We start from the raw sequence: 26,767 nt of genomic DNA, 5'->3' as shown, positions 1-26,767 counted from the left end.
TAAATATGATGTGTACAAGCTGCTGATTTCCACAGCTCCAAAACCCGACAATTACGGCTAAAATTAGTCTGTGCGTACACTGTGGAAAATTTCATGTATATATTTTATATGTGTATTTTAATTTAGATGAAAGAATTTGAAAAAAAAAAATATTTTTATTTATTATAATATTATTTAGATTTTTAGATATATTTTCCAAAATTATAAAAAAAAAAAAAAAAACATTATTCTGTAAGTTTCCCATAATTTCCATTTCTGACTTCTCTATCTCTAGCTACACAACATCATGCACTTATTTCGCTCAGTGTAGCATTTGTAATAGCAGTCGAGCAAACAAAATAAATGCAAAGAAAAACATGAAATAAGAACACAAACGGCTATAAAAAGTCAATTAGACTTAATGATAGCTTCGGCTAAACTACACATTAAATTTGTTTGGTACGCTGATTGAGTCAGTTGAGCCACAGAAATCGCCGGATCCGGTTTGCGGCACCGAATGTTCTGTAATCAAGGAAGTGGCTGAGACAAAAACATGGCCAACAGAGTTTTTTCATGTTTACATTTCTGTTTGTCAAGCGACAGGCAGTATCCAGTTCCCAGCACTTTGTGTAATTCGGCCATTAAAATTAATCAGACAATCGATGTGACGCCCATTGGAGCGAACAGTTCCAGAACGGACTAAAAAACCAACTGAAACCCATTTACATTTAGCATTGCAGGTGCTTATTAAATAAACGCCAAGACCTTATTACGCGGCGTATGAGTGCTGTGTGTATATATGTGTGTGTGTGTGTGTGCATATGGCTAAGACCGGCTAATGGACAGACATGTCCGCTAAATATAATCGCATTTTGCGGCCAACATTGGCTTAGCACGACAGCCAACATATCGCATTGCTCGCAACCCAAAAACATGGCTATTACCAAAGCTAATTAAGCCGCTTGTTGCACTGGCTAAAGCTGCCCCCAACCATCCGCCAGCCGCTGCTCTAGCTGCTGCTTGTAACTCCCAGCGGGCGGCTGCTCGTTACTTGTTGCCAATTTCTATTAATTAAACTATTTAGTAGGCGCGCACCTCACCTGCCTGCCTGTCTATCCATCAATGCGCTACGCATTGCCCACAACTTGTCAACAGAGTCGCGATTCTGTCGCCAGAGACAAAGTTTGAATTGAGCACGCCAATAATTTAGAGCTTAGCTATTTATAGAGCAGCTGTGCCCTATAAAGAATTTGAAATTGTGTATTCGAAATTGAGCTAAACTTCTCGCCAATCATGTTGAATTGGAATATCTTAGTTAGATGTTCGAATATCTTAAAGTTAAGTTTTAATTGGACCCATAATAATAATTGTCAAATATCAACGGAAATCGAAATTGTGAAGGCATTTAAAGATACAAATTTTTACGACCTTAATTCAATTGAAGTTTGTAGCTGAGAATTATTTGCAATGCCATTGAACGAAATGGTTTATCAAACCTTTCATTGAACTGGCTGCAGACTGTATAGATTATATAAATTAGAATAATATCCTAAATTAAAATCAATATAAATAGCATAATTTAAAAATTCTTTCATAAAACTAAGCCACAAGACGAAACAGTTCGAATCAAGACAAAATGCTTCGCATATCAGTTCAACTATTTCCTTTGACGTTTCATAGCTTAAACAGTTAGAGCCATATTGGTGCTAATTACTCAGCTATTTAGCCAAAGTCTAAAAATAGCTAATTACTTCTTTGGGCAAATGCAATTTAATTAGCTAGCAATAGCGGGCGCTTTTTAGCCCAGCAGCAGCGCAAGGGTTAAGCTTGCAGGCGAAGCTGAAGCTTGGCTTGCAAAAGCTCTCAAGCGAGCAAGCTTTATGGAAAATGCCTAAAGGTAGGCTCCGTTTGTGGCTGCCATCAAATGAAAAATCATAATGCAAAAGCCACCAAATCGTCTTAAGTAAACTGCAAGTGGGTCAAGCAGACTCGTTTCGTATCGTATTCAATGGCCGAGTCCAATTAAATGACACCCTAATAAGTGCCGGTGCACCCACCATCTCTGCTGGCCATTGTCTGGCCAAGTGGGCCAAAGTGCTCCAAGTGCGAGTGTAATCCAAATGGAGCTGGCCACAACTGCTGCACTAATTATAAACTTAATTGGCTGTCAGCGGGTTTTTTCTTCTTTTTGGCGATGGCCGTCTGGGTCTCGGCATTTGCGTGTATCTAATTGAATTAGACCCAAAGGTCGCGCCGAATGGGCTGGGAACTCAGCTGCCCAGTTGACACAAAAGACAAAGCAAAAACCGGCTAAAACAGGCGACATATGTGGCTATGAAATGGAGCTGAGTGCGTGACACGTGCTTTCAAGCGTGTCACGATGTGTCTAAGTTAAGGTAACTAAAGCTCATGCATAATTTGAATACGAGTGGATAAAGAAAGAAATACATGACCCACTGATATATATTATGAAAATGGTATTATAACACAAGATTGCTTATAAATAAGATTTAAGTGTTGTAAACCCTATTCAGGTCTCAACAAAAATTATGCAAAATATAAACATGGAATTTTCTGATCAAATAATAATTAAAATATATTTTATAATAAAATGCTTAGATATTATTTCCAAATGAGATACAAATCTGTTCTTGAGCTAAGGCTGTGATTTAGAAAGATTATATAACATATATATGATTTTAAAAGATTATATGTATTATATTATATAAATGATTTTAAAAGATTATATATCAATTCTATAACTATATACATAAAATATAAGCTTTACTTAGTACTAAAGCCAAGCCCGATCTGCTCTAAAATTATCTATCCATAAGCCAAATTTGAAGCCCATTTATTGAACAGTAAACTAAACCTATTAGATCACGCCTCGAAGCAGCAGCTCAGCTGCCATCTCTAGCCAGAAGTAAAGCACAGCGGCTGGTTGGTCATAATTCGTGTTGGCGGTGCGAGTGGTGGCAGCCAGGAAAAGTTATTGTGCCATGGAATATTAGAAGAGGGAAATACGACAGCACAAAGAGTTGGCATTATATGCTAATGCGCGTTATGCTGACTTCATTGTGGAACGCGGCACTGGTAAGTGGAGCGTGGTGCAGTGGCTCCTTGTATGGCACTCTGGCCAGGGCAATTGTGGTGCAAGCCAGTAGCCAGGCACAGAGCAGACAATGCAGCTGCTGCTGCAGTTGAATTATGCCTGGAATTGGGACATAGCTTAGCTCTGGGCGTGGGTGGCAGGAGCTGAGCAAAAAGTAAATGCAACAATCGCATAGCGAATCGGAGGCGAATTCGTCAAGGGCTGCCTTGAGTGGAACCACTTAGTCGCTCAGTTACGCCCAAATGGGTCACTAATGAGCCGTCGGGCCTGGGAAAATCTTGCTGATGGCTCGATTGTCTGTGCCAATTCTAACGTAAAGAAACCACCGACGCTTTTCGGCTATAAAATTGTGGCGCATCTTCAGCTGGAGCCACAGTTCAACAAGTTGCGCCTCTCAGTGATCACAGACCAAGAAAATAATAATCAAAGTGAAGATGTTCAAAACTGTAACACTGTTGGATACCCTGTCTCGCTTGGATAACTAATGAGTGGATTCTCTTGCAGCTGTTCGTGTGGTGCGCGCTCTGTGTGGCTCTCGGCCAGGCTCGGCCCAGCTATTTGCCCAGCTACGAGGCGATCGAGTATGCGCCCACTGTGCTGGGCTATGAGCACTACGCGTTGCCTGCCGCCATTTCGCATCAGAGCTCGACGGTGGTGCACGAGAAGCGCCCGTACCTGCGACCCATCTACGAGCACCACCCAACCACCTATACAACCTATGCGGGCAGCCCGTTGGGCTACAGCAGCGAATGGTACAGTCCCGGCTGGAACGCTGGTGCGCTCAGCTACCCCAGCATCTATCTCAAGTAGAGGGTATACCCTGTACACCGCGTATACCCTGTAATAAATAAGTTGGCTTGGATTCGGATTTGAGTTTTATATTTAATTTTCTTTCGGTGGAACACAAGTCAACAACTTCTTTCAAAATCTTTCGTTCTCTCGCTCTTACCAGGCGCTGGCGTAGGTCAGGGGTGCGTGGTGCAGCAGTGGTGCCGAATAGGCCAGTGGTGCAGAGTAGGCCAGTGGCGCCACGCTCTTCAGGTACGGCACATGGGCAGCGGCATATGTGGTGGGCAGGGCCGAGTAGGTGGTCACTGGAGCAACTGCTGGATAGCTGGCGGCGTAGGTGGCCACTGGGGCGGCATGCAGGGTGGTCTTCACAACGGGTGCCACCACATCCTCAACGACTGGAGTGCTGTGCACCTGGGTCACACTCTGGTGGGAGACGGCGGTGGGCACGCTCTTCACCACGGCGCCGACCTTGGCCAGGGCGGGCTCCTGGACGATGGCAGTGGGCGCACTGTAGACCAGTGGTGCGGCGGCCAAGTGACCGGGCCGAGCGGCAGCGACGGCGAGCAGAGCGGCGAGAACGAACTGTTGAAAACGAAGCAAGATAATTGAGTACGACACCACTGAGCCACCGTGAGCCACCCGGCGCTGTGCTTACCAATTTGAACATTTTGGCTGGCTGTGGTTGTCTGGTTCTTTGACTTGTGTCGTAGGTTGGACTGTGCCAGTTGACGAATTGTCGCTGGCTTTTATACTTGAACTTCACTTTCAAGGCGCACGCAAACACACGCACACACACACACACACACACACATATATATATATACAGTGAGTACACAATATGTAGCGATACGTACGTGCCTGAACGGATTCTTGTCGCGCATAAACCAGATTATAATTCGCGGCCAATTCCAGCTACGCACCGCACTCAGGCACTCAGTTATTTTTGTCAGCTCAGTCTCCGAGCCGAGCGACCCAACCCACTCTTATTTTCATTTACAAAGCGTGGCTCATTAGTCAAACCATTTGGCCCCGGAACGACGAATTTTGTTTTCATTGCTGTCGATGTCGATCAGTTTTGCGGGCATTGGCATTTGTTGACTTTGTAAATGGAGCTGCGACACTTTTCCGCAGTATTGCCAATGCAAATGCAACAGTCAATTTCTAGCTAACTCAGCTGTGCAGCCTCGTGGCCGGGTGCGTGGCTTGAGTGCTATAAAAGGCGAGTGAAAAGCTTTCGTTCGTCTGCAGTTGGATTTCAAATAGATCACAGACATGAAGATTCTCTTGGGCAGCCTGGTGAGCGATACATTGAAAGTAGCCTTGAAGTGCAATCAAAAGGATATTCCCTCTAAATATAGCTCGTGAGCCTTGCGCTGATGTTGCCACCGAGCAATGCAGCTAGCCTGGGCGCAATTGTGGACGACGACTCCTCCACAAGGGAGCACCCGATATTTAGGCGCGGCGTGTGGGAGGCGCTGAGCGGCATTATACCCAGCGGGGCGAAGACCTTCATAGAGAAGAACTCTCAGTATATCAATGAGCCCGTTAAATTCATGACCTTGGGCGCAGTAGATCTTGGCGTTCCTAAAAAAAAATAATTTGAATGATTTGCATTCGCTGTAACAATAATTTATACACATATATTAAATACATATGCAATTGCATAAATAGAGAACAAAGTACCCCTCAGCTACTTTTGCCCAGAAGTTGATTTACTTTCAAACTGCTTTACTTCAAGCAAATTTAATGTTTGGTAATTATTTAATAATTGTTTTTAAAGCTGCTTAACTAATTCTCCACCCTATTAACAATCCTCTATTGTATATTATTCACAACAACCTCTATTTTGTGCAGTGTAGTTGCTGCTGTTGAAAGCTGTCACTTAGGATGTCAACTGCAGGCTTTGCAGCCAGTTAGGTACAGCTTGCGATGCACTTTCCGTTTTACTATTTCTGCTCGCATTAAAGGTTCATTGGCCAGCGCATGGCGTCATTGGCCTTGAACCTGCGCTGGGACAGAACACAGCCACCACAATTTATATACCCGGTAGTACATGAAAAACTATATATATAGAGCAGGGTAATGTAGTAATTTATTTGCAAGTCTAGCTCATCCAGTGAATGTGAAATGGCAACCATAACTGCGTTCCAAGAATTTTGATGTGTTGGCTGAGGTTGAGGTTGGAGATAACTTGTATAGACAAAATCTAGTATATTGTAGCTAAAGCCATGTATATGAAGAGTAGAGATTAGTTTTAGCTGATTAACCAATTGTAATCATTTTTAAAGCTGGGGATGTTCTGTGGAATGTGTTCTGCTGAATAAGATTTGAGAAGTAGATCTTCAGTATCAATTTTTGTATATGTATAATTCCTATTTGTTTTGTTAGCATTCGTCATTTCTAGTTGCGTTCTCTTTGTCCAATTAAATCATATGGAGCCTTTTCGTAATGCATAAGATAGCTATCTCGCTCTCTCTCAGCAACACCAGAGGCTACGTTCGGCAACATATATCTTTGTCTCCCTCTGTTCTTCTGTCTCTAGGACGCAAACTCAAACAGATAATATTTTTACACGACTCTCGCCTCTCACTAATACTAATGCAGCAGGCAGAGCCAATCACAACAAAGTTGAGCAGAATTTGGCAACTGTAAATTTAAATTGCAGAGCAAGATTTCTGATTTGCTGGAAACTGTTCTAGAAGATTTTTATTGGTATATGAAAAATATAATATAGATATCTGATAGATTAACAATTAAATTACATGGAGATCATATATTTAATATACATTAAAATAAGAATATTGAATATATATATTTAGTTCCTTTAACTAACTAACAATCCTAAATAGCTACGCAACATTTGAGGAGAGTTTAGTACAAGTATATCGTAGTTGGGTAATCAACAACTATTTATCGCCACTTGTTTACAACGTATTACGTATACGCATTACGTATACGACTGTTTACTCACAGCTAGGCACTGCTAGTTCAGAGGAAGTGCACCACAGGATAAAGACCCAACCAGAGGCCAAGGAACTATAGCAAGGACACAGATGAAGGAGATTGCATAGTAAATGAGACTCAATCGATATTCAAGGCAAAAATATTTATTTATTTATTCAAATTCGTATCACAAAACCGTCCAACAAAATGCACGTTCCACTATCGGTCTTTGAGTGGTGCAGTGGGGCTTCCTTACCACACTCCGGTGGCGGTGTAGGTCAGCGGTGAGGCAGCAGCGATTTTGGCAACTGGTGCAGCGACATACGTTTGGTGCACCACTGGAGCAGCAGCGGCATATGTGGTGTGCACGACTGGAGCAGCAGCATAGGAGGTGTGCACCACTGGAGCAGCGGCGGCATAGCTGACCACGGGCGTTGACTTGACAACTGGAGCGACGATATCCTCAACCACATGAGCGGAGCTGTGCACCACCGACTGGCTCTGATGGGAGACAGATGTGGGCACACTCTTCACAACGGAGCCAACCTTGGCCAGGACCGACTCCTGGACGACGGTCGCAGCGGGTGCGGCGTAAACCAACGGCGACTCATACAGATTACCGGGACGAGCAGCAGCTACGGCGAGCAGAGCAGACAATACCACCAACTTGAACATGATTGAAATGATTTTTGGGTTTAAGTGAGGTCTGTATTGACTGTTGGGCTTGAGTTTCTAGCGAGAACTGTGTGTGATATGCCAACTGCAGGCGGTGTTTATATAGCAGCAGCAGTCGGTACTTCACGCACGGCCTTCATACACACGCACAACAACGAAAAGAAAAACATTAAAAAAAGAGACCATATCAGATTCAATTCTCACTGACATTCAATAAGCAATTAGCGTCGGTGGACGGCTCAACTCTGCTCAGCCGCAGAGCCAAGCACAACAATTGGCAAAGCTAGCCAACCAGTTTACGTGTCGACCATTGGCCAACTGCTCCACTGGCCCTTCATTAGCTCCTGCCCTCAGTTGCATTACTTGCACTTTAAGTGCGTCTCGGTTCTTTCAGGGTCAGCGGCGCAAGGTTTGGACTTCAACTTCAATTTCAAATTCAATTACAGTTTCCATTTGGCTTTCAGCTACGTGCGCAGCGAGACGTTCAGTGGCAGTTTTACGTAGCTATAAACTCTCAACTTGCAAAGGGTATGCTATGAATATTTTTTTCTTGTCATCATTAATGTGGTTTATTAAGGTGCAAGCGTTAAAAAGTGAAGTCTGAGAATAGCTGTTGCCTAGTGTGGAATAGTTTAGTGATGATGGTAATCTAAGTTTCGGAGATTAAACAATTCTCATTTAGCTTTTAGTTTGAAAACAACGTAGTTTACAGTAGAATACTAAGCTCGAGTGTGCGAGGGTAGCTTAAATAAACCATCAACTTTACTAAGATTCGGATGCAAATATATATATTATAAGAATGTAAGTTTAATTCCCATTTTCTATTTATAGCTATTTATAACTCTACATTTGCAGCGATAAAGAGAACTTTAGTATCTGGAAATAAAAGATTCCAGGTCTATCTGATATCTGATTAAAGAGTATCGTTTAGCAAGCATTTGTATTTTTGAAGAAATAATCGAAAATCATCATCTATATATTCTCACCTAAAAAAACTCATTATAAGTGCTTGAGAGTGTCGAACGCTAACACTTCACATCTATTCCTATGGTATCTCTGAGTAGTATACTCTTTGCCTTGTTTGCCAAGTTTTGTGTACCGTACTTAATTATTTCAGTTGAAATAAGTAAATTAAGTAGACTCTTTAAAAATTTATATCACAATTCGCACGGTAGTTAAATAGTTTATGCTTAGCTATAACTATGTTAACCAGTTATACCTCTCTCTATGACGATCGCTAGTCTGTCCTACAATGTGCACATACTTAATAGTAAAGCGATTACTTTTGAAATACTTATATTATCTTGTAGTATATTATTCAAAAAGTCATAGCGCCAAAATTAATCTAGAAATCGAAACTTATCTAAGAGTTTTATGATAGTGTTCCAAAGATATAGTTTTATTCATGGAGTAGCACAACTTCAAACGGATTCATAAAGATCACCTGTATGATGAGTTCAACTACATATTTTAAATAAAAATTGAAAATTTATTTCAGACTTATTGAACTGAAATCATATTCCAAAACAAGTCCTACTTCAGAGCTAAAAACTGAACCAAAAGTAATATTTATATGTTATATATTATAAGTTAATATCCCCCACTAGGCTCCCACAAACAACACAGAAGATTTGATTGTGAAAATATGAACTTTTATTTACATCAGTCGGAAGGGGGGATGGGGAAACACTAAGTAGAAGATACGATAGAAATTGTTGCGTGGCTTCAGCCAAGAGATGTCTCATCTGCTGAAGCAGCACTCCGATCAGAGCCGATGTTGAAGCCGTCTACCAGGACGACGCCCAGCCGTGAGAGGCCCAGGAAGGCGACAGGATGCTGGTGTGCAGAGCTGGAGCGGCATAGGTCTTGATGATGGGCGCGGCATAGGTCTTCACAACGGGCGCCACAATCGGCTGGACAATCTGCGCCGAGCTGTGCACCTGGCTGATGCTCTGATGCGAGACGGCGGTCGGAATGGACTTCACAATGTGGCCAACGCTGGCCAGGGCGGGCTCATGGATGATCGCTGGCGCGGCATAGCTATGCAGCAGAGGACCTGCCTCCAAGTAGCCGGGACGGGCAGCGGCCACAGCGAGCAGAGCAGACAACACCACCTGAAAGCGAGCAGTTTTGGGAGTTACGCGATTGCAGCAGTCCTCGACGTGGCTTAGACACTTACCAACTTGTACATTTTAGCTAATCCTGGGAGTTAGTTACTTGGCTTTAGAAATGAACTGTGGGTCTGTGTTGACTCGTCGCTGGTTACTGTTGCTAGCTGTAAATTCGCGACAGCTTTTATACACAAAAGCTGACACACACACACACGCACACACTCACACACTTGGCTATGCTAGATCCAAATTCAAAACTCCAAAAGTGCAGAAAATACAATAATAATAATTTTTTTTGCATCGTTAAGAAAAGCCTGCCGACGGCGACTCACCCGAATGTCCGAGTGGTGCAGGCGGGTTGACGGGCTGCTGCAGCTGATTCAACAGCCAGACAAACAGCAACAATAAACACAACAGCAGCAACAACAACAACAACCACAGCAACCACATTGCTTTCGTTTACAGTTTTTCCGTTCAGCCCATTAAAAAACAACTACAACGAAAACCAGTCAAAAGCGAATCGCTGGCCGACGTCAGCTGTCGCAGCAGTTGGCCAGTTGGGCACTTGGCCAGTGGGTTGGCCACTTATCCAGCGTCTGCCACTTGCAACACACCCAACAACAACAACAGCAACCACAGCAACAACAACAACAACAACAACAACAGCTGCAGCAGTAACAACAACATTTATGTCTTTGCTTTTCAGTCAGTTTTTCCTCTAGCCAAGTTGACCGTGAAAACTGTTCGTGGTTCATGTTTGTCTGCTTGTTTGTCTGGCGGCACGCACCACCAGCCAACCACTACGCAATTGTCACTGCCACGCAACACGCAACAGTTACAGCAAGTGGCTCAAGTTCAGTGCGTGGCGATGGTCAGTGCCAAATTGCCAAAGTGGTTTTTATGACTTGTTGTCTGTGCGAGTTGTTCGTTGCTGATTCCAGAGATGAAACAGAGGAGCGTCATTTGAAGGCCATAAACCATGAAGAAAGGTAATTGACATAGAATCTGTTTGGCGTTTGGCTTGCGAATCACGTAGAGTGCGCAGAAATATGCCGAGCAAATGATTGAAAAACAAGAAAATCGATATTTGAGGGCCTCTAAGCAGCTAGGCTTTAAAGTTCTACAATGTGTAGCTGTACCGAATTTGCTAGAAAACCAAACAAGACTAGGGGAAAATCACAATGCTGAAAGATTTTCTAAAGATCGAATACAATTTTAGTAACAGCATTGTAAAACATATATTAATAGTGTCTCAAGCAGCTGTATAACATTGAATAGTGAAACGGTGCATGACAGCTCAGTTCACATGGAACAGTTCTGAGAACACTCAGCTCTAAATGCCCAGAGCAATGTATTTTCTATACCTCGCTCAACTAACACACTTTATCGCATGAATTGCGTGTAAACAGCCATTCAAAATGTCTCTAGGGTATTTAAAAAACAATAAAGCCAAGTTCGCATTAAAAGTAAGCATTATTGCAATTTCCTGTTATGTTAATCTGCACAGCCAAGACAAACGCCAAGACAGAGTCTGCCCACATAGACAATGGGCTGAACAGATCTTTTGCGCTGCTCTCACTCTCTATAAGTTTTAGTATTTATCTCTCTCCTCTCTCTCTCTCTCTCGCTCTCCTTCTCTCTCTCTCTCTCTCTCTCAGTCTGGCGAGTTCCGCTTTTGTAATAATCATTGCGAACTGTTTGCCCCATACAACACCATTCTAGCAACTGTGAGCTGTCGCCGTTATGACCATTTGTCAGCTATTTTGTGATTAATGAATAACCATTGCAAGCGGGCGACATATAATTCCAGTTTCTCTCTCTCTTACTCTGTCTCTCTCGCCCTATCTGTCTCTATCATATTTTGTTTACAAATAATATTCTTGAGCCATGCCAAAAGTGCTTTTTAATAGATTTCTTTGTTGTCGATTTCTATTTTGGAGCCAGACACTCACGACAATTACTGTTCAGGTCTGCTCCAATGGAATTCCTTTGGCTCCAATATATCCGGGCTCTATTGGGGGTAATGTACGCCTTATGGCCAACCCACACAAACAATCTCAACTCGGCTTCCAGGCGACAGTCTTGCGACAATTCTGGTTAGCGCGCTCACCTGGCTTGCATAACAATGACCACACTGATATATCTATATAGATCGCTTAATCTGTGTGTTACACCAACCAGTTGCTGCTGCTTGTCTGAGTGCTTGCTTGCTTTTTTGTTTTCCTTAACCTAAGTTGGCTTTTAATTAAAGCCAAGTGGAGCAATTACCGCTCAGTACATTGGTTCGACGTCACCTCTGCGGGCATTTTGTATTTAACTCGTATGCGAATTGGTCAACGTTTTACACTTTGTTTGTCATTTCGCTCGAACTAATTGCCTCGAAGGTCGAGAATTATCTAGGAATTCTGACAACAAATAATAAATACCGACAAAATACGGAAATCAAAGATAACGAGATAACGATTTAATCGAAACATGTGGAAGCCATCCTGTTTATAAATATCTATAAAAACTGCTAATTGGAATTTAATTTGAATCTATATGTATATAGATTATTATGCAATTAGAGTGGAGATTTAGGTTGAGTATGTTAGCTGGAGCTCAGCTTAGAGCAGTCAAAATCAGCTTAAAGTATATAATAATTGATTTAAATGAAAAGAGCGTTATTTATATATTGGCCATGGAAACAATTTTTTGAATAATTTTAATGTTGTTCACTTTTATAGACAGACAACGCTGGACAGCTAGATAGATAGGTTCGCTTGCGTCTTATGCAAACACTTTTAGATGGTAATGCAAGGAAGAATGGAACGTCCGGTGTTATAGCATAAGTTGATAAGAGTAAGAGTGTCGGCTGTGATGATTCAATCTCAGGGTCTTGGAGAGATATGGAAATGATAGAAGACGTAATCAACACGCTTTGCAAGCCAAATTATATGATGGTACGAATACAAATATTCGGTTACAGGTCTAATTGAAATCGCCAGCGCGTCATCTAACAGATGCGACGCTCTAGTGTGAGTTCTGTATTAATTGGATTTGCCTTGCCTACACGAAAGGTGCTGAGAGGTATATCCATCTGCTTATCGTTAAGCCACATATTCTACACATAACATTAACATCAATGCAATATGCAGCATCTATGCATTGCCTCGCCTTATTTAATACAGTCACTCTCAAAAAATTTCAGTCCCTCTGAAGGGTATATAACAATCAAGCAACATCGGCCAACAGCTCTAGCATTGACTGGCCTAAGACACAAACCGTTTCGACTTACTTATTGCAAATGCCAGACGAAAATAATGAATACACATATCTACTTAACTGACTATCAATCTTGGTGTCATATATACATGTGTACATACATATTGTTCGAACAGATTTTTAGTTGCATGTGGATTGACTTAAGTTGTAAATGCTATTCAAGCTGGAGCTGAACATGAAAACCGCCGCCCCACAACAATACAAATGGGAGCTGTCCTGACAGGCTGGCAACTCGAACAGTTCGCTCAGGTGTCAGTCAGTCAGTCAGTGCGGCAGTCAAACAGCCAGTCAGTCGAATAGTCAGTTGGTTAGTTGGTTATTTGGGCACTCAGTCAGACAAGAGTTGGCCAAAAGCTAGCAGAGAGTTTAGGAGATTGCGCAAGAAAGACACAGAGTAAGAAAGATCGTTGAAGTCGAGCGTTACCGACTACGGAATACTCACTCACAGTCAGTTTTCTCTCTTAAACTGCAAGAGATATACAGTTTTGTGGTTTGCCACGCCCCCTGTGTGGGTAGATATATCCGCCATATGTTTTATCTCTGCGGCGATCGGCTGTTGCAGCTGCTGAGAGCAAAATGTTAACGAAAATTTTGGTAAAGTAACAGGCGAACAGAAATCGGAAGTAGGGAGATCTTAAAATTAAATATTAGCTAACAGTGCACTGTAACGCACTGTTGTTTAACAGTGTTGATAATGTTAAACAACAGTGTTACACTATTACACTGTTAACTAACATTTGTCACCGTCCTACTCATTCCTGTTCGCCTGGTACTTCCAGAAGCTCTACAGCTATTTTGGTGAAGTACCAGGCTAACAGAAACGATAAGTAGGGTGCAAAATGTTCGTTAGCATTGCATTAGCATAGCACTGTAAATGGACTGCTATGTAACAGCTTCCTAACATGATTCTGTTAAAGTTTTGTCTGTTTAGCAGTTTTCACCGTCTTACTCGTTCCTGTTCGCCTGGTACTTCCAGAAATTCTATAGCTGTTTTGGTGAAGTACCAGGCGCAGAGAAATGAGAAGTAGGCTGCAAAAGTTCGTTAGCATTGCATTAACATATCACTGTAAGTGGACTGTTAAGTAACAGCATCACAACATGTTACTGTTAATGCTCTGCTTTTTAACAGTTTTCACCGTCTTACTCATTCCTGTTCGCCTGGTACTTCCAGAAGCTCTACAGCTTTTTTGGTGAAGTACCAGGCTAACAGAAACGATAAGTAGGGTGCAAAATGTTCGTTGGCATTGCATTAGCATAGCACTGTAAATAGACTGCTATGTAACAGCATCACAACACGTTACTGTTAATGCTCTGCTTTTTAACAGTTTTCACCGTCCTACTCATTCCTGTTCGCCTGGTACTTCCAGAAGCTCTACAGCTTTTTTGGTGAAGTACCAGGCTAACAGAAACGATAAGTAGGGTGCAAAATGTTCGTTAGCATTGCATTAGCATAGCACTGTAAATGGACTGCTATGTAACAGCTTCCTAACATGATTCTGTTAATGTTTTGTCTGTTTAGCAGTTTTCACCGTCTTACTCATTCCTGTTCGCCTGGTACTTCCAGAAACTCTACAGCTATTTTGGTGAAGTACCAGGCGCACAGAAATGAGAAGTAGGGTGCAAAATGTTCGTTAACAGTATATGAACAGTGTACTGTTACCATGCTGTTATTTAAAAGTGTGATATCATAGATCTGTTAAATAACATTTTACCTATTTCATCTGCTATTCATTTTTGTTTGCCTGGTACTTTTCAAATTTGCGTTCAAATTTTGACCCCAACGGCCACTATAACAGCCTCCTTATGTTATGCAATTATATTTGATATGGAGCCACATATTTAACCGTTGATATTTGAATATTGATTCCCAGTAAATAAACCCTTTTAAATAAGAACATAGTTTGTATATTTATTGACGAAAAATATTTATTGATTTTCAAAATTTACACAGTTTTTGCTGATTTAAATCTACATTTATTTATACACATATACATACATATCTCTTAAGACATATACATGCATATCAACTTAATATTATTCTGCATTATTTTTGCTTTGCATGTGTATATCTCCTCCCATGATATCCTGCACACTTCCTTTTGCATTCTTTCTCTCTCTCGCTCTCGCTCTCTCTCTCTCTCTCTCTCTCTTTCCCTCTCTCTCCTTATCTCACCCTTTGTCTGCATACTATTTCTCTCTCTCTCTCTCCGTTTTAATCCCTATCTCTGCTTATATTTCTATTTCTCTTTCAGTCGCTTGCTTTCTCACTCTCCGTTCCTATTTCTCACTCACTCTCATTTGCCAATTTTCTTCCCTCACCATTATTGACCACCCTCTCGCTATTTCTATAGTTCTCTGTGTCTGTGTGCCTTTCTATCGCTCACTCTCTCTCACTATCTATCTCTCTATCTCACTATCTCACTATCTCTCTCTCTCTCTCTTTCTCTGCCGCTCTCTCTATCTGTCTATCTTTATATTTATAGCACTATCTCTCTATCTCTCTCTCCCTCAACTCACAAACACACTAAACTAACTCTAAATTGAAGGGTATCATTTGGTCGCTTATACCCAACTCTAGCACTCTTACTATGCTATATTTTTTGAGGCAGCAGCTGCACTTTGTTAGTGGATTGTTCGCATAGAGATAATATGAAAAGTGCATTTGGAAATATTTGCAACTTCGAGTCGTTTCGTTCGATACGTAATTGCATTGACACGCAGCGCTTGGCCGGGGACACTGCGGCGTATGCTTAATAAAGCAAGAGCCCCAGCAGCAGCAACAGCAGCAGTATCAACAGGTGGGCAAAGTCTTTTGGCAGTTCGTGCTGCTAGCCGGTGCTAAGGTCAGCTCTGTCCATCAACTACGACATTTTTAGCTGGTCAGCGGATGTGTGCAAATTGTTTTCATAGCAATAACATTGAAATTATTTAATTTTATTACATTTATTTTTATTTTTTTTTTGAGCATGCGCAACGTCTGCACTACTAACCCACTAAAACGAAAGCGAATGGCTTGCAAACAGCCCAATTGCAGCATGCAGCAAAGCCTGTTTTATTTTTGCACATTTAAAGCGCAAGAGATGCAATATTTCCTGGTTGAGATAAAATGAGTTTCGGGTGTGTTCGCTGTGGGTCAAGCGAACTGACCAGGCCTTAAGCCTGAAGTAAATTGTTGTGCAAATATTTTCATATTCAATTGCAGCCTGATTAATCTCGTAGCTAAAGACAGAGTGGGTGAGTAGGTGAGTGGGTGAGTGGGGTCGGGGGAGACTGCCTCCATTTGACATTTGGCGTCGTCGAGCTGCACACTCCAATCGCACTTGTCGCTTGTTGCCTGTCAATTGCAGCGGCATTCTAATGAGCTCCCCTCCAGCCGAGTGGAGCACCTTGAATGTCGCGTTCGTGAACTTTTTGTAGCTGGTGTAGCTCCAGTTTGCCAAGCTAAATATCACAGCCAAATGCAGGCATCGCTGCATACTCAATCCTAACAGCGAGCATTCACGTTGAGGGACGCAGCGGAACGGAACGGGCGCCAAGTGTCACTTGTTGTCACAAATCTTGCTATACACGAGCTGAGAGTTTGATAATTGTAGCGAAAGGGTAATAAGATAGTGGATAGACTTGATATTAATTTAAATTTTAACATGATCAACAAACGGATTCATATGTTTCTAAGCCAATCTTAATGACATTGATTAAAAATCTGTCTTTATAATTTCAGGCAAGATTCGTTGCAGCATATCATAGAGCTTATACCGAGAATAATATATGAAAATGAGTATAATAAATAACACAATTCTTGTGATATAAAATATCTTTTCATTTCAACAAACATTGATACATGAAGCTTATCTGTTTTCAAAAAGTCTATATAACTTTTATTTGAATTCCTATGCATACAAAAAAAAAACCCCCCTCAGTTGACTAAAAAATTTCAAATTTATCGACAGTGTATTCAAACATCAACAAGCAAATTATTTTGGTTTTCTACATCTTGTTAACCAAAGTTCAGCTAGTTTTTTGCTGCATATGATACAATATTCTCAGCCATAATATATATGTCTATTAAGATAACGAGAATTGCAACTGATTTCCACGGATTACAAATAAAAAACTGCACAATTAAATTGGCGAGTGTGAATTTCCGTTGCAAGCGTCAAAGCGCTAAAAGAAAAATACCAAACAAAAATAAAAATAACAAAATAAAAAAAAAAATTCAACAATTTGGCTGGCTGGTCAAGGTCGTTGCAGGCAAATGTAACACTGGCATAAATTATGCTAGCAGCAGCAGCAGCAGCAGCCACCAAGTGTTGCAAGCCAATTCAACAATGACAACAACAACAACAACAGCAGCAGCCATTAGTAACGGTATCTACGATGAGCCAAAGGCACAATTTGTGGCGCGACATGAGCAAAAGCAAAGGTACAAACTATGTGTACCTAGGCAAATTACGATATGCAATAGTTGTAGTCAAACAACAACAACAACAACGACAACAATAATCGTCTGCAGTCACTCTTGATTGAGCTGTAGTCTGGGTGTTGAGCATGCTGAGCTGGGATTGAAGATACTGATACAAAGAAAAAGAACCAGCTCAGGATAAACATGAGTTAGGATAGATCAGAGTCTGATCTGAAAGTGTAGATCGAAGAGTTCAATAGAAGAATTGTTAGATCCAAAGTAAACAGAGGTAGAAAACCAAAAAAAAATAATAATAATAGACTACACTAGCCTGCACAAGAATAAAATGACAAAGAGTAGCAGATACAGATACAGATACAGATACAGATACAGATACAGATACAGATACAGATACAGATACAGATACAGATACAGATACAGATACAGATACAGATACAGATACAGATACAGATACAGATACAGATACAGATACAGATACAGATACAGATACAGATACAGATACAGATACAGATACAGATACAGATACAGATACAGATACAGATACACTAAACACTAGATAAACTAAACACTTGTAGTCCAGTGTTATCAAAGCAAAAAGCGAAGCAATTACAGCGTCTGCTGCAACAGCCAAAGCAAAGGTAACTGCAACAACAACAACAACAACAACAGCAACTGCAACTGCAACTGCAACTGCAACTGCGGATGCTAGTGGCAGCATGGTTAAAAGCCGGCAGCGCGGATATAGCAAAGTGGCTGTTGCCGGTGGTGGTGGAGCTACTGCTACTGCCGCTGCTGCTGTTTAGTGGGGGAGGTGGTGCTGCGGAAACATTGCATTGAAAATCGCGACAAACAATGAGAGCATCTGCAGCTGCTGAGGCTGTCGAGCAGTGGCAGCTGCTGCTGCTGCTGTAGCCACTGGCAGCTGATGCAAGATGCCAAGTGTATAAAAGCCACTGCGTGGTGTCATGGTGGCATCAGTTGCACGCTGCAAGCCATCGAGCACCCCACACAAAGACAGAAGAGGATAACAAATACCAACAACATGCTCAAATTGGTAAGGGCGAGGATCGGATAATGGAATATCCAAGGAGATTGACTCTTGTAATCCTTTCCAGCTGATTTCGATGCTTGCGCTGTGCGCCTTGGCCGCTGCCCGTCCTGGCTACCTGCATGGCCACCACCACCATTATCCGGAGTATCCGCTGTATCCCGCGCACCACCACATCGAGCCGCTGCATGTGGCCAAGATCGTGCATGTGCCTGCGGCCGTGTCGCACCAGAGCTCCACGGTGGTGCACAGTGTGCCGCATCACATCATCAAGCCTGTGGTGCTGCCGACTGTGGTGAAAACTGTGGTGCATCCACCCATCATCAAGACCTATCATCCAGCGCCCATCATCAAGGCCTATCCCTACGATCCCTATCACTTCCATCATCATCACGGCTTCCACGACTATCATCTGCACTAAACTCGACTGGCTGAACCACCAACCACCAACCACCCACCACCCACCTTAGCCACCTGCCCGCTGCCCGCTGACCAGCTGTGTATATGTGTGTGCAAATTGTTCTACAGCTTCAACTCGATGAATTAGAGAAATTTTAAATAAAAGTTTAAATAATATATCAAACATATTTTGTTTATATTCCTAGCAGACTAAATAGCTATAATTAATTATAATATTTTGTATAGATATTTATTATAATCACTTTCCCTCTACGGCACGCGTCGCATTTGCTTGTTTCTGTCTGTGGCCTGCGTCGCGTTTGATTGCGTCTACGCCGCGTAATTGATATGCAAAGTGACGTCAAGGAGGAAAGCGGCATAACTGATTATCTATCTGTCTAGCTTCCCTGATTGCTTGATTATTATCCAATCGCTCTCGACTCCTGGGCTCTTTAGGCAATTGAACTGGTTTGCATTTGGCCGGAACGTAAGACAATAAAGCATCTATTTAAGCCTGTTACCAACGCAAACAATGCCAGCTATGGGGAAGTTAACGCATGTGGTAAGATATAGAGATGGACACGTGACGATATTTCGTGACACGCAGTTAACGGAGACTATGGACAATTAGCAGTTATTAGATTTATGTTTATAAAATTGAAATCTAATGAATGAGAATATTGAAAATATATTTGGAATAAATTGTTAAGGAATATTAACTATTTTTTTTTTTATTTCAAAGAGAGCGCTCATAGAGTAATAATATTGCAGGAAGTAAAAAATAGCGGAAAATTGATAAATATCAATTTATATTTTACTGATTGAAATTGCTTGGACTTGCAATACATACATATATAATATAAACAATGTCAAGCTGAGAATATATATGAAAAAATTAATTCTCTAGAAATATCAGTTAAGCCATGCATATAACATAGATTTATGCTATGCTTGACTAACTGACTGACTGATACTTAAACTCTGAGCAGCTTCCAGTTACCTGCAATCGATGTACCATGATGAAAACATATGCACTTATAGAAACTATCCCTAAACATGGAACGCAGCTCAGCACGCGCACGTCGCCAGCCCATTGTGTGCGGCTGACTGAGGTGGCCCAAAGCAAAGCGCCTAGGTGACATAATTAGCATGTAATCAGCGAGTTATCATGTGACACCAGTGGGAGGCAGCGTGAATCGTTGCTGTGAGCTGCTTCCCAAGCTTATGAGAGACACGGCTGACACGTTGCCCAGAGCCATGTGTATGTGTGTGTGTGTGTGCATGTGTGTGTGGCGTCAAATGCAGTTTCTGTGTTATGCAAATGAGTGCATTAGCAAAACGTATGCAGAGTGCCACAAATGGTGCTAAAGATAGATAGATGGATAAAGAGGTCTGTTACGACTGACTATAGGCGATGCAGTTCAAAGAGTAGCAAACTATGTGGATGACGAAACACTGACCTCTTTAAGTTCTTCTCGAACTGACTGTGCACACGTATAAGTGTCTCAAGTTCACATCGTTGTTTGCATAAGCTCAAATGCAACAGCCGTGAATCAACTCATATTCAATTCAGTCAGCTGTTAAAGCCGTCCGCCCCATAAGTCCAGGCAAATCATCGAGCATTTAGCTAAATTGCGCTAATTAGCTGCAAAGCTGCTCAGGTGGGTGAAAAGTGGGAACGGCCAAAGACTTAAGCGAGCATTTCCTAGCTCACTCAATTAAAATCAAATCAAGTCGAGTCAGCGGCGAACTTAGCAGTGACAAATGTTATTTAAAGGGGCTAAAGCAGGCAGAGAGTGGGCGAGGCAATGGCTAGATAAATGCTGGCTTTTAGCCAGAAACAAAGCCGGGACTTGATAATTTAAAGGTGGATCATTAGAGTCAACGAGGTCTTCTTAAGCTATGGCAATTTCATATATGAATACAAATTATAATTAAAATGCGGATAATATGTGAATATATATGAAATATTTATATTAATAATAAAATATAATAATTTGCCTCGATTTTAGACTAGACTAAAATGCAAAATGAATATTTATGGCTAAGTAGCCGTCCTAGGCTTCGATTGCCAACAGGTTGGGCTGTCTACCATTTGACTGCTTTATTGCCCGAGTTCAGCTTGGTAATAATAATGTGAAAGAGCTAAGCTAAATGCATGATGTGCAATGTTTGAATATTGCACAAGACAATCTGAGCGACAGTTGTGTAGCAAAGTGCTCGCATTAATCAACAATTGCCAACAGCTTTGGCTTAATTTATGCAAGCCAAAAGTGCAAAGAGCAGGCCAGCACACACACACACCGACACACACACACATACGGCCAAGTCGGTCTTTCTTTGTCATGTATTTTGTATGATTTGCGGAACGATATCAAGCATACGCCGCGTTGCACGAGCGCGCAAGTGGGCAGCAGCTGCCGCGCCTGCCTCACAGCCAGCCATGTCCATAACCTGTTGCCTCTAGTCAAGCAAGACAAGAACATCGAGAACATTGAGAACGTTGAGAACGTTGAGAACCTGCCCCCGGAAGGGTTTGCAAGCTGCATCAAGTGTCGCGTGTCGTTTGAGCCGTGTTTGTTGCCAAGCCAAATGGGGACTGCAGAGGCGTTGACACACACACTTACACACACACACATGCACAGCATGCACTCGACTGATGCACTATAAATAGGCCAGCGATCGATACAATGGCATGTCAAATCGTTGCCAACTATCAACCTATTAAAATGTTCAAGCTGGTAAGTGGCTCAGCCTAGGAAATATTCCAGTCCAGTTCGAAGCCTGACTCTATTCGCTTTGTAGTGCGTTTTCGTTGCCCTGCTGAGCCTGGCGGCTGCTGCACCCGCTCCTGCGCCTGTGCCGGCGCCAGCACCCTCGCCCAGCCTGTTGGGACCTACCCTGGTGGGACCCGGCATTTGGGGACCTGTCGTCGCACCACCAGTAGCCATTGCACCACGCATCGTGCAGGTGGTGCCCGGCGCCGTCTCTCACGTCTCGGTCAGCCAGCTGCATCCTTCGCCGATCCTGCTCAAGAGCATCTGGTAAAAGAGAGCTGCCAATAGCTAAGCGCGACAGACACAAAGACAGACAAATAGACAGACTCACACACAGACACACACACACTGACATGTACCCCGTCCGGATATTGTTTCGCCAACTGAAATTTCACGTGCCCTATTTAAGCAACAATGAAAAATCACAAAAAAAAATGTTTTAGTTCTATTTGTATGCAATAAAATGCCCTGACAAATAATTCCTATAGCGAGCGAATTTCAAGTGTTTTGAATTTCACGAAATGCCGAAAAGTGTGCAACGGTATATTCAGTTTTATAAGACTGCAGCTGTATAAGACAGCCAGGCGGTGAATTCTGAGTATAAGACAGCCAATGATACCCATTTGCAGGCAGCACTCTTAACATTCCATTTAAGTGAAACAAAAAACTTTATTCAAAAATAAAAATCATTGAATCGTATCACAATCAAGCGCTGTCAGAAGTGAAGTCCCATCTAATGGTGCAGAGTGTAGGCCAGAGGAGCTGTGTGCAGCACGGACTTGACCAGAGGAGCGGAGTGCACGACTGGCACCACAGCAGGAGCAACATGGACGGCATGGACAGCGGGAGCAGCGTGGATGGTGGTCTTCAGGACGGGAGCAACAACGTGCTGGACGACAGGCTTGCTGTGGACCTGGGTGATGCTCTGGTGGGAGACAGCCGAGGGAGCGCTGTGGACAACGGTGCCCACCTTGGCCAGAACGGGCTCGTGGAGCACACTGTGAGTCTCGATGAGACCGGCGCTAGCGGAGGCAACCAGAAGGGCAACAATGGCGACCTGGGAAAGGAACAAGGGAAACAAGGAATGAATTGGAGTTCAGCTCTTTGAAGCAAAGTGAACTTACGTATTTGAACATTTTGTGTGTTGGGCTTGCTTGAACCTTAGCTCGTTTACTTTGAATTGTGACTGATGATATTTTGGGGGTCTGCAGTCGTGTTTATATAGAACGAGCACGGGTCGAGGAACACACGAGAGCCACAGCTGCGGCCTTCACAGCGACTCAGCAATAAGTCTAGCGCCGAATCCCCAAACCAAAGCCGAACTCCACTCGTTTGTCTTTATTTCCGACAGCTGCAGCTCACGAAGCAAATGCAGGCACGACCCGAGCTCAGCTGCGACTGCTGCTGCTGCTGCTGCTGCTGCTGTCTTATCAGCATCAAGGTAAACGACTTCTCTGACTGATATGGAGGCCCTTAGCTATAAAAGCGTTTCACACAGAACCCAACAGCATCAGTTGACCCCGTCATCTTCAGCGCAAGACAACCATCAGTCCCAACAACAACCAAACTCAACATGTTCAAATACGTAAGTTTGTTTGTTTGGATGTGTAGATGGAGCAGAGCTCTCATAAAGGATATCCGATTCATTCTACAGGTCGCCATTGTTGCCCTTCTGGTTGCCTCCGTTAGCGCCGGTCTCATCGAGACTCACAGTGTGATCCACGAGCCCGTTCTGGCCAAGGTGGGCACCGTTGTCCACAGCGCTCCCTCGGCTGTCTCCCACCAGAGCATCACCCAGGTCCACAGCAAGCCTGTCGTCCAGCACGTTGTTGCTCCCGTCCTGAAGACCACCATCCACGCTGCTCCCGCTGTCCATGCCGTCCATGTTGCTCCTGCTGTGGTGCCAGTCGTGCACTCCGCTCCTCTGGTCAAGTCCGTGCTGCACACAGCTCCTCTGGCCTACACTCTGCATCATTAAGGAACTTTAGTTGACATTGTTTTGTTATGATCATAAAAATATGCAAAATAAATAAGAGATTACAAAGTATTATTGAAACATGAATTAATGGCTTTTGATTTTGAAAGCAAATGATAAAAATATTATGGAAAAGTATATAAAATACTTTTAATTAACTTTGTAGTAATAATTTCCATTAAAAAAGAAAACTGCAGTTAACATTTAACATTTTATTAAAAATAAAAATAAATAAAATTATCAACAACAAATACAAAGCAAGCAAATACTCTTAGCTCAAACTAAGCCGGTCACTGCTCGCCTGGCTCCAGTGGAGTGGAAGCGAAGTCTGTGATGGATCCACATGCCTGATGAGATTTTCATTGTATTGACAGCTCCGATTGTTAGCCTCAATCCCAGCCTGTCTGAGCAACCACACAGCATCTCCGGCAATAAAGGCCAAGCAGGCGGCAAATGCCAAAGAGTAAAGCAACTGCCGAAATGAGAAAGGGTATTTAAATGTGCTTCAAATACAGAATTCAACTCTTCAGCTTACCGCTCTGTGCATGTCGTTTCTGTCTGTTGAATTGGATCTAGTCTTAATTTGAATTGGCTAGCACCGAACTCCAGTAAGAACTCATGCAGCAATGAGGCCTACGAGACGTTTATATACCTAAATTTGACATTGTTGACAATTGTTTGGTCAAAATTGCTAAATTATCAAAGCGACAAATTGACATTTGTCAATTCGTTGCGCTGGATTAACTGAAGGCCTAAACACCACAGTTGAGCATTCAAATGAGCTGAACTGGTTCGCAATCTGATGGCAGATTCGCGCACTCAATTAGGTTTAGAGAGAGAGAGAGAGAGCAAATTGTGAAGAAAGATCTTGAAAGTTCTTTGATGTAGAGCCATTTGAAGTAGACCTATAGATTGATCCAAGCCTCTTATTGACTGATTGATGAAAAAGCTGGAGACAGGATTCAAAGCAATACAGGATAAATATCCAAATATATTCTAGTATTTGCCTCTTGCGGGCAATGAATGTTGATTCTGTTCTGCCCAAGCTATGATTGACTGTTTGATTGATTGAGTGATGAGCAAGCCATGTGTAAAGGCATATAGATATTAATTCAAATGCACTAATAGAACTAATTGAAGCAGTGGGTGATTGGTTAATCAGCCAGTTAGGCTGAATGATGAAGAAGCTAAGGTAAAAGAGTTTGTGAACTGATCTAAACCTTTACGATTTAATGTTAATTGACTATCTGATTTAATGGTTAATGACAGGCGCTTAATCAGAATCTTGTAAGCTCAAACTTAGCCAAGTACGCCTTAATTATAGCCATACCTTTAATATATCAAATTTATAGTCTGATTGATTGATTAACAAGTTAGGTAGCAAAAGATCCTCGAGCTCAATCTATTGATCTGTATTCAGTGCCTAAAAAGCTCTTTACCAGGACTTATACAACTAGTCAAATCTAACCACAGCTATCCTCCAAAACGACCACTGAGCCACTTGTCCAACTGAGTTCATTGAATAATTCATTCACATTCCGCAGCAACCTACCTCAATTGCAGTTGACTGAACACATCGCATCACAGAAATTAGGATTTACGATCAAGCTGAGGTAGAGGCAGGGGCAAATGCAAAGGAGCGGGGAGTGAAGAGCGGAACACGACGACTCTTGTAAATTTTGGCTGCGTATTTCATTTTCGTAAATGAATTTTTGACGATATTTATCTTAAGTACGTGTAACTGTCACGGCGTGCGGCGCGACATTACAATAACATAAAAATAAAATTAAAATAAAACAAAAAAATATTCAAAGATCGTTTCAAAAAAAAAAAAAAAAAAAAAAAAACAGAAAAAAATTATAAACAAAAACAATTGTTGGTTAAGTACGCGTGGGGCTTGTCGTCCGTGGTTTAACCTTGACATAGGGCCTGAGCCGTAGCCTCTTAAGTGGGCACTTAACAGCGGCAGCTGCACTTGGCGGTATTTTTATGGCTATCTACAACAACAACAACAGCAGCAGCAACAACAGCAGCCGCCGCATATGTGGGTCTGGCTTTTGGCCATGAATCACAGAGACAACAATCAACATCAACTGGATCTTTGCGTCTGTGTCGACCACGATTACGCGTCTGTCGATGTTGCAATTTTTCTTTAATTTGAATGTTGCAGCTCCAATTGCAATGTGTATAATTTATTTCTTATTGTCTCTCGGCGTGCCACCGTTCCCCCTCATCATAAATGCGTGAATAAGGGCAAGGCATGTCTTGCAGTCGTGTTCTGGATATCAACTGTGAAACTGGGTCAACAACAAAATTGAATCAAGTTCAAGATTTGAAAGCAGAAACGAGGCTAATGTGCATGACAAACAGAAATCGCTATGCTAGATGTAGGCTAACCAAAGACTCTTTTATACTTGGAAATTATGTTATTGATATTAAGCGAGGATTTTTACTTAACTGTTACACTAAGAAAGGATCTGTTGCTAGTTATAACCGATCTAAGGGATTTATATTCATTTAAGTAATGTATAACAGCTCCCAACAAGTATTATACTGATATTATGCGAGGATCTTTACTTTACTGTTATACTTACTGTTATACGAAGAAAGTATCTGTTGCGATCTAGATCTCCGATCTACCAAAAAATCATAGTTATATTAAGGAGTTATATTCACTTGAGTAATGTATAACAGTGCCCAACAAGTGTTATACTTAAATTACATTCAGCGCTGTATAAAAGTTACCAAAAGCATTCTATTTGGATATAGACTAAGTAAAGACCAAGTTAACTTTTGTATAACAGTTTCAGTTTGTATAACAGTTTCAAAGGAAAACCCCGCATGTTAATAAATATTTTAGTCTTGGCATTTCTATAATTAATAACAAATTGAGCTCTAAGAAATATGTTTCGCACGTTTCAGAAATTTCGTAAAGGTAAATGACATTTCACAAACATACATATAATTGATTAGAAGCCTATAAAAATAAGATTGACCTTCTGTCATGCCAATTACACTTTATAAATGAAGCCCGGAAATATACTATTCGCTTGCCGTAATGATTCTATCGATTAGACAAATTGTCTATTAAGGTCGACAAAGCTTTTGTTGTGGTTTCCACATATGGGAGATGTTTGGCTAAATAAAAATCTTAAGTTTCCTTAATTGAGAATCAATTGAAATTTTCTTGATTTCCATATGTCCTACGTCAACCTTTCTGGCTGAATCCTGATATTTGTTATATTCACAGAACGCTCTAGGCGAAA

At 41.9% G+C, this 26,767-nt stretch overlaps 8 protein-coding genes and 1 long non-coding RNA gene across 9 annotated transcripts; 5 read left to right on the top strand and 4 right to left on the bottom strand.

Annotated features, from left to right (window-relative positions):
- The first annotated feature begins 3,117 nt into the window (after positions 1–3,117).
- LOC149268973 (uncharacterized) lies at positions 3,118–3,975 on the top strand. Its single transcript, XM_089467138.1, has 2 exons — positions 3,118–3,540; positions 3,599–3,975. The coding sequence occupies exons 1-2, from the start codon at positions 3,529–3,531 to the stop codon at positions 3,902–3,904; spliced, it is 318 nt and encodes a 105-aa protein (XP_089323264.1). The 5' UTR covers positions 3,118–3,528; the 3' UTR covers positions 3,905–3,975.
- Positions 3,957–4,693, bottom strand: LOC149268972 (uncharacterized). The gene is made up of 2 exons (XM_089467137.1): positions 4,542–4,693; positions 3,957–4,468 (listed from the first exon to the last, which is right to left on the bottom strand). Exons 1-2 carry the CDS (start codon positions 4,551–4,553, stop codon positions 4,040–4,042), a joined length of 441 nt encoding a protein of 146 aa, XP_089323263.1. The 5' UTR covers positions 4,554–4,693; the 3' UTR covers positions 3,957–4,039.
- A 337-nt stretch (positions 4,694–5,030) lies between these two features.
- LOC149268971 (uncharacterized) lies at positions 5,031–5,568 on the top strand. The gene is made up of 2 exons (XR_016269764.1): positions 5,031–5,182; positions 5,245–5,568. It is a non-coding gene; the product is annotated as an uncharacterized LOC149268971 (long non-coding RNA).
- Positions 5,569–6,977: 1,409 nt separating this feature from the next.
- Positions 6,978–7,598, bottom strand: LOC108612698 (uncharacterized). The gene has a single exon (XM_018005658.2). The coding sequence runs from the start codon at positions 7,502–7,504 to the stop codon at positions 7,082–7,084; it is 423 nt and encodes a 140-aa protein (XP_017861147.1). The 5' UTR covers positions 7,505–7,598; the 3' UTR covers positions 6,978–7,081.
- A 1,536-nt stretch (positions 7,599–9,134) lies between these two features.
- On the bottom strand, positions 9,135–9,842 carry LOC108614543 (uncharacterized). The gene is made up of 2 exons (XM_018008713.2): positions 9,684–9,842; positions 9,135–9,618 (listed from the first exon to the last, which is right to left on the bottom strand). Exons 1-2 carry the CDS (start codon positions 9,693–9,695, stop codon positions 9,292–9,294), a joined length of 339 nt encoding a protein of 112 aa, XP_017864202.1. The 5' UTR covers positions 9,696–9,842; the 3' UTR covers positions 9,135–9,291.
- Positions 9,843–16,904: 7,062 nt separating this feature from the next.
- On the top strand, positions 16,905–18,949 carry LOC108612477 (uncharacterized). Its single transcript, XM_018005360.2, has 2 exons — positions 16,905–18,356; positions 18,418–18,949. The coding sequence occupies exons 1-2, from the start codon at positions 18,228–18,230 to the stop codon at positions 18,769–18,771; spliced, it is 483 nt and encodes a 160-aa protein (XP_017860849.1). The 5' UTR covers positions 16,905–18,227; the 3' UTR covers positions 18,772–18,949.
- Positions 18,950–21,332: 2,383 nt separating this feature from the next.
- Positions 21,333–22,022, top strand: Nplp3 (Neuropeptide-like precursor 3). The gene is made up of 2 exons (XM_018008716.2): positions 21,333–21,490; positions 21,555–22,022. The coding sequence occupies exons 1-2, from the start codon at positions 21,440–21,442 to the stop codon at positions 21,795–21,797; spliced, it is 294 nt and encodes a 97-aa protein (XP_017864205.1). The 5' UTR covers positions 21,333–21,439; the 3' UTR covers positions 21,798–22,022.
- Positions 22,023–22,175: 153 nt separating this feature from the next.
- Positions 22,176–22,807, bottom strand: LOC149268970 (uncharacterized). The gene is made up of 2 exons (XM_089466935.1): positions 22,651–22,807; positions 22,176–22,583 (listed from the first exon to the last, which is right to left on the bottom strand). The coding sequence occupies exons 1-2, from the start codon at positions 22,660–22,662 to the stop codon at positions 22,260–22,262; spliced, it is 336 nt and encodes a 111-aa protein (XP_089323061.1). The 5' UTR covers positions 22,663–22,807; the 3' UTR covers positions 22,176–22,259.
- Positions 22,780–23,588, top strand: LOC149268969 (uncharacterized). The gene is made up of 2 exons (XM_089466934.1): positions 22,780–23,111; positions 23,181–23,588. Exons 1-2 carry the CDS (start codon positions 23,100–23,102, stop codon positions 23,502–23,504), a joined length of 336 nt encoding a protein of 111 aa, XP_089323060.1. The 5' UTR covers positions 22,780–23,099; the 3' UTR covers positions 23,505–23,588.
- Positions 23,589–26,767: the final 3,179 nt, after the last annotated feature.

The sequence above is a fragment of the Drosophila arizonae genome, chromosome 4, assembly GCF_054131065.1.
Source record: "Drosophila arizonae isolate 15081-1271.41 chromosome 4, UAZ_ARI_1.0, whole genome shotgun sequence".
NCBI classification, from domain to species: domain Eukaryota; kingdom Metazoa; phylum Arthropoda; class Insecta; order Diptera; family Drosophilidae; genus Drosophila; species Drosophila arizonae.
Note: the sequence above shows the minus strand (reverse complement) of the source record. Positions and strands in the feature narration are given on the sequence as shown.

What these genes read in the sequence shown, in the direction of transcription:
- LOC108612698 (XM_018005658.2), bottom strand. Translation starts at nt 7,504, where the DNA reads ATGTTCAAGTTGGTGGTATTGTCTGCTCTGCTCGCCGTAGCTGCTGCT.
- LOC108612477 (XM_018005360.2), top strand. Translation starts at nt 18,228, where the DNA reads ATGCAAGATGCCAAGTGTATAAAAGCCACTGCGTGGTGTCATGGTGGC. An exon ending in CCAACAACATGCTCAAATTG is followed by an intron (nt 18,357 to 18,417) that starts GTAAGGGCGAGG and finishes AATCCTTTCCAG; the next exon opens with CTGATTTCGATGCTTGCGCT.
- Nplp3 (XM_018008716.2), top strand. Translation starts at nt 21,440, where the DNA reads ATGGCATGTCAAATCGTTGCCAACTATCAACCTATTAAAATGTTCAAG. An exon ending in CTATTAAAATGTTCAAGCTG is followed by an intron (nt 21,491 to 21,554) that starts GTAAGTGGCTCA and finishes TTCGCTTTGTAG; the next exon opens with TGCGTTTTCGTTGCCCTGCT.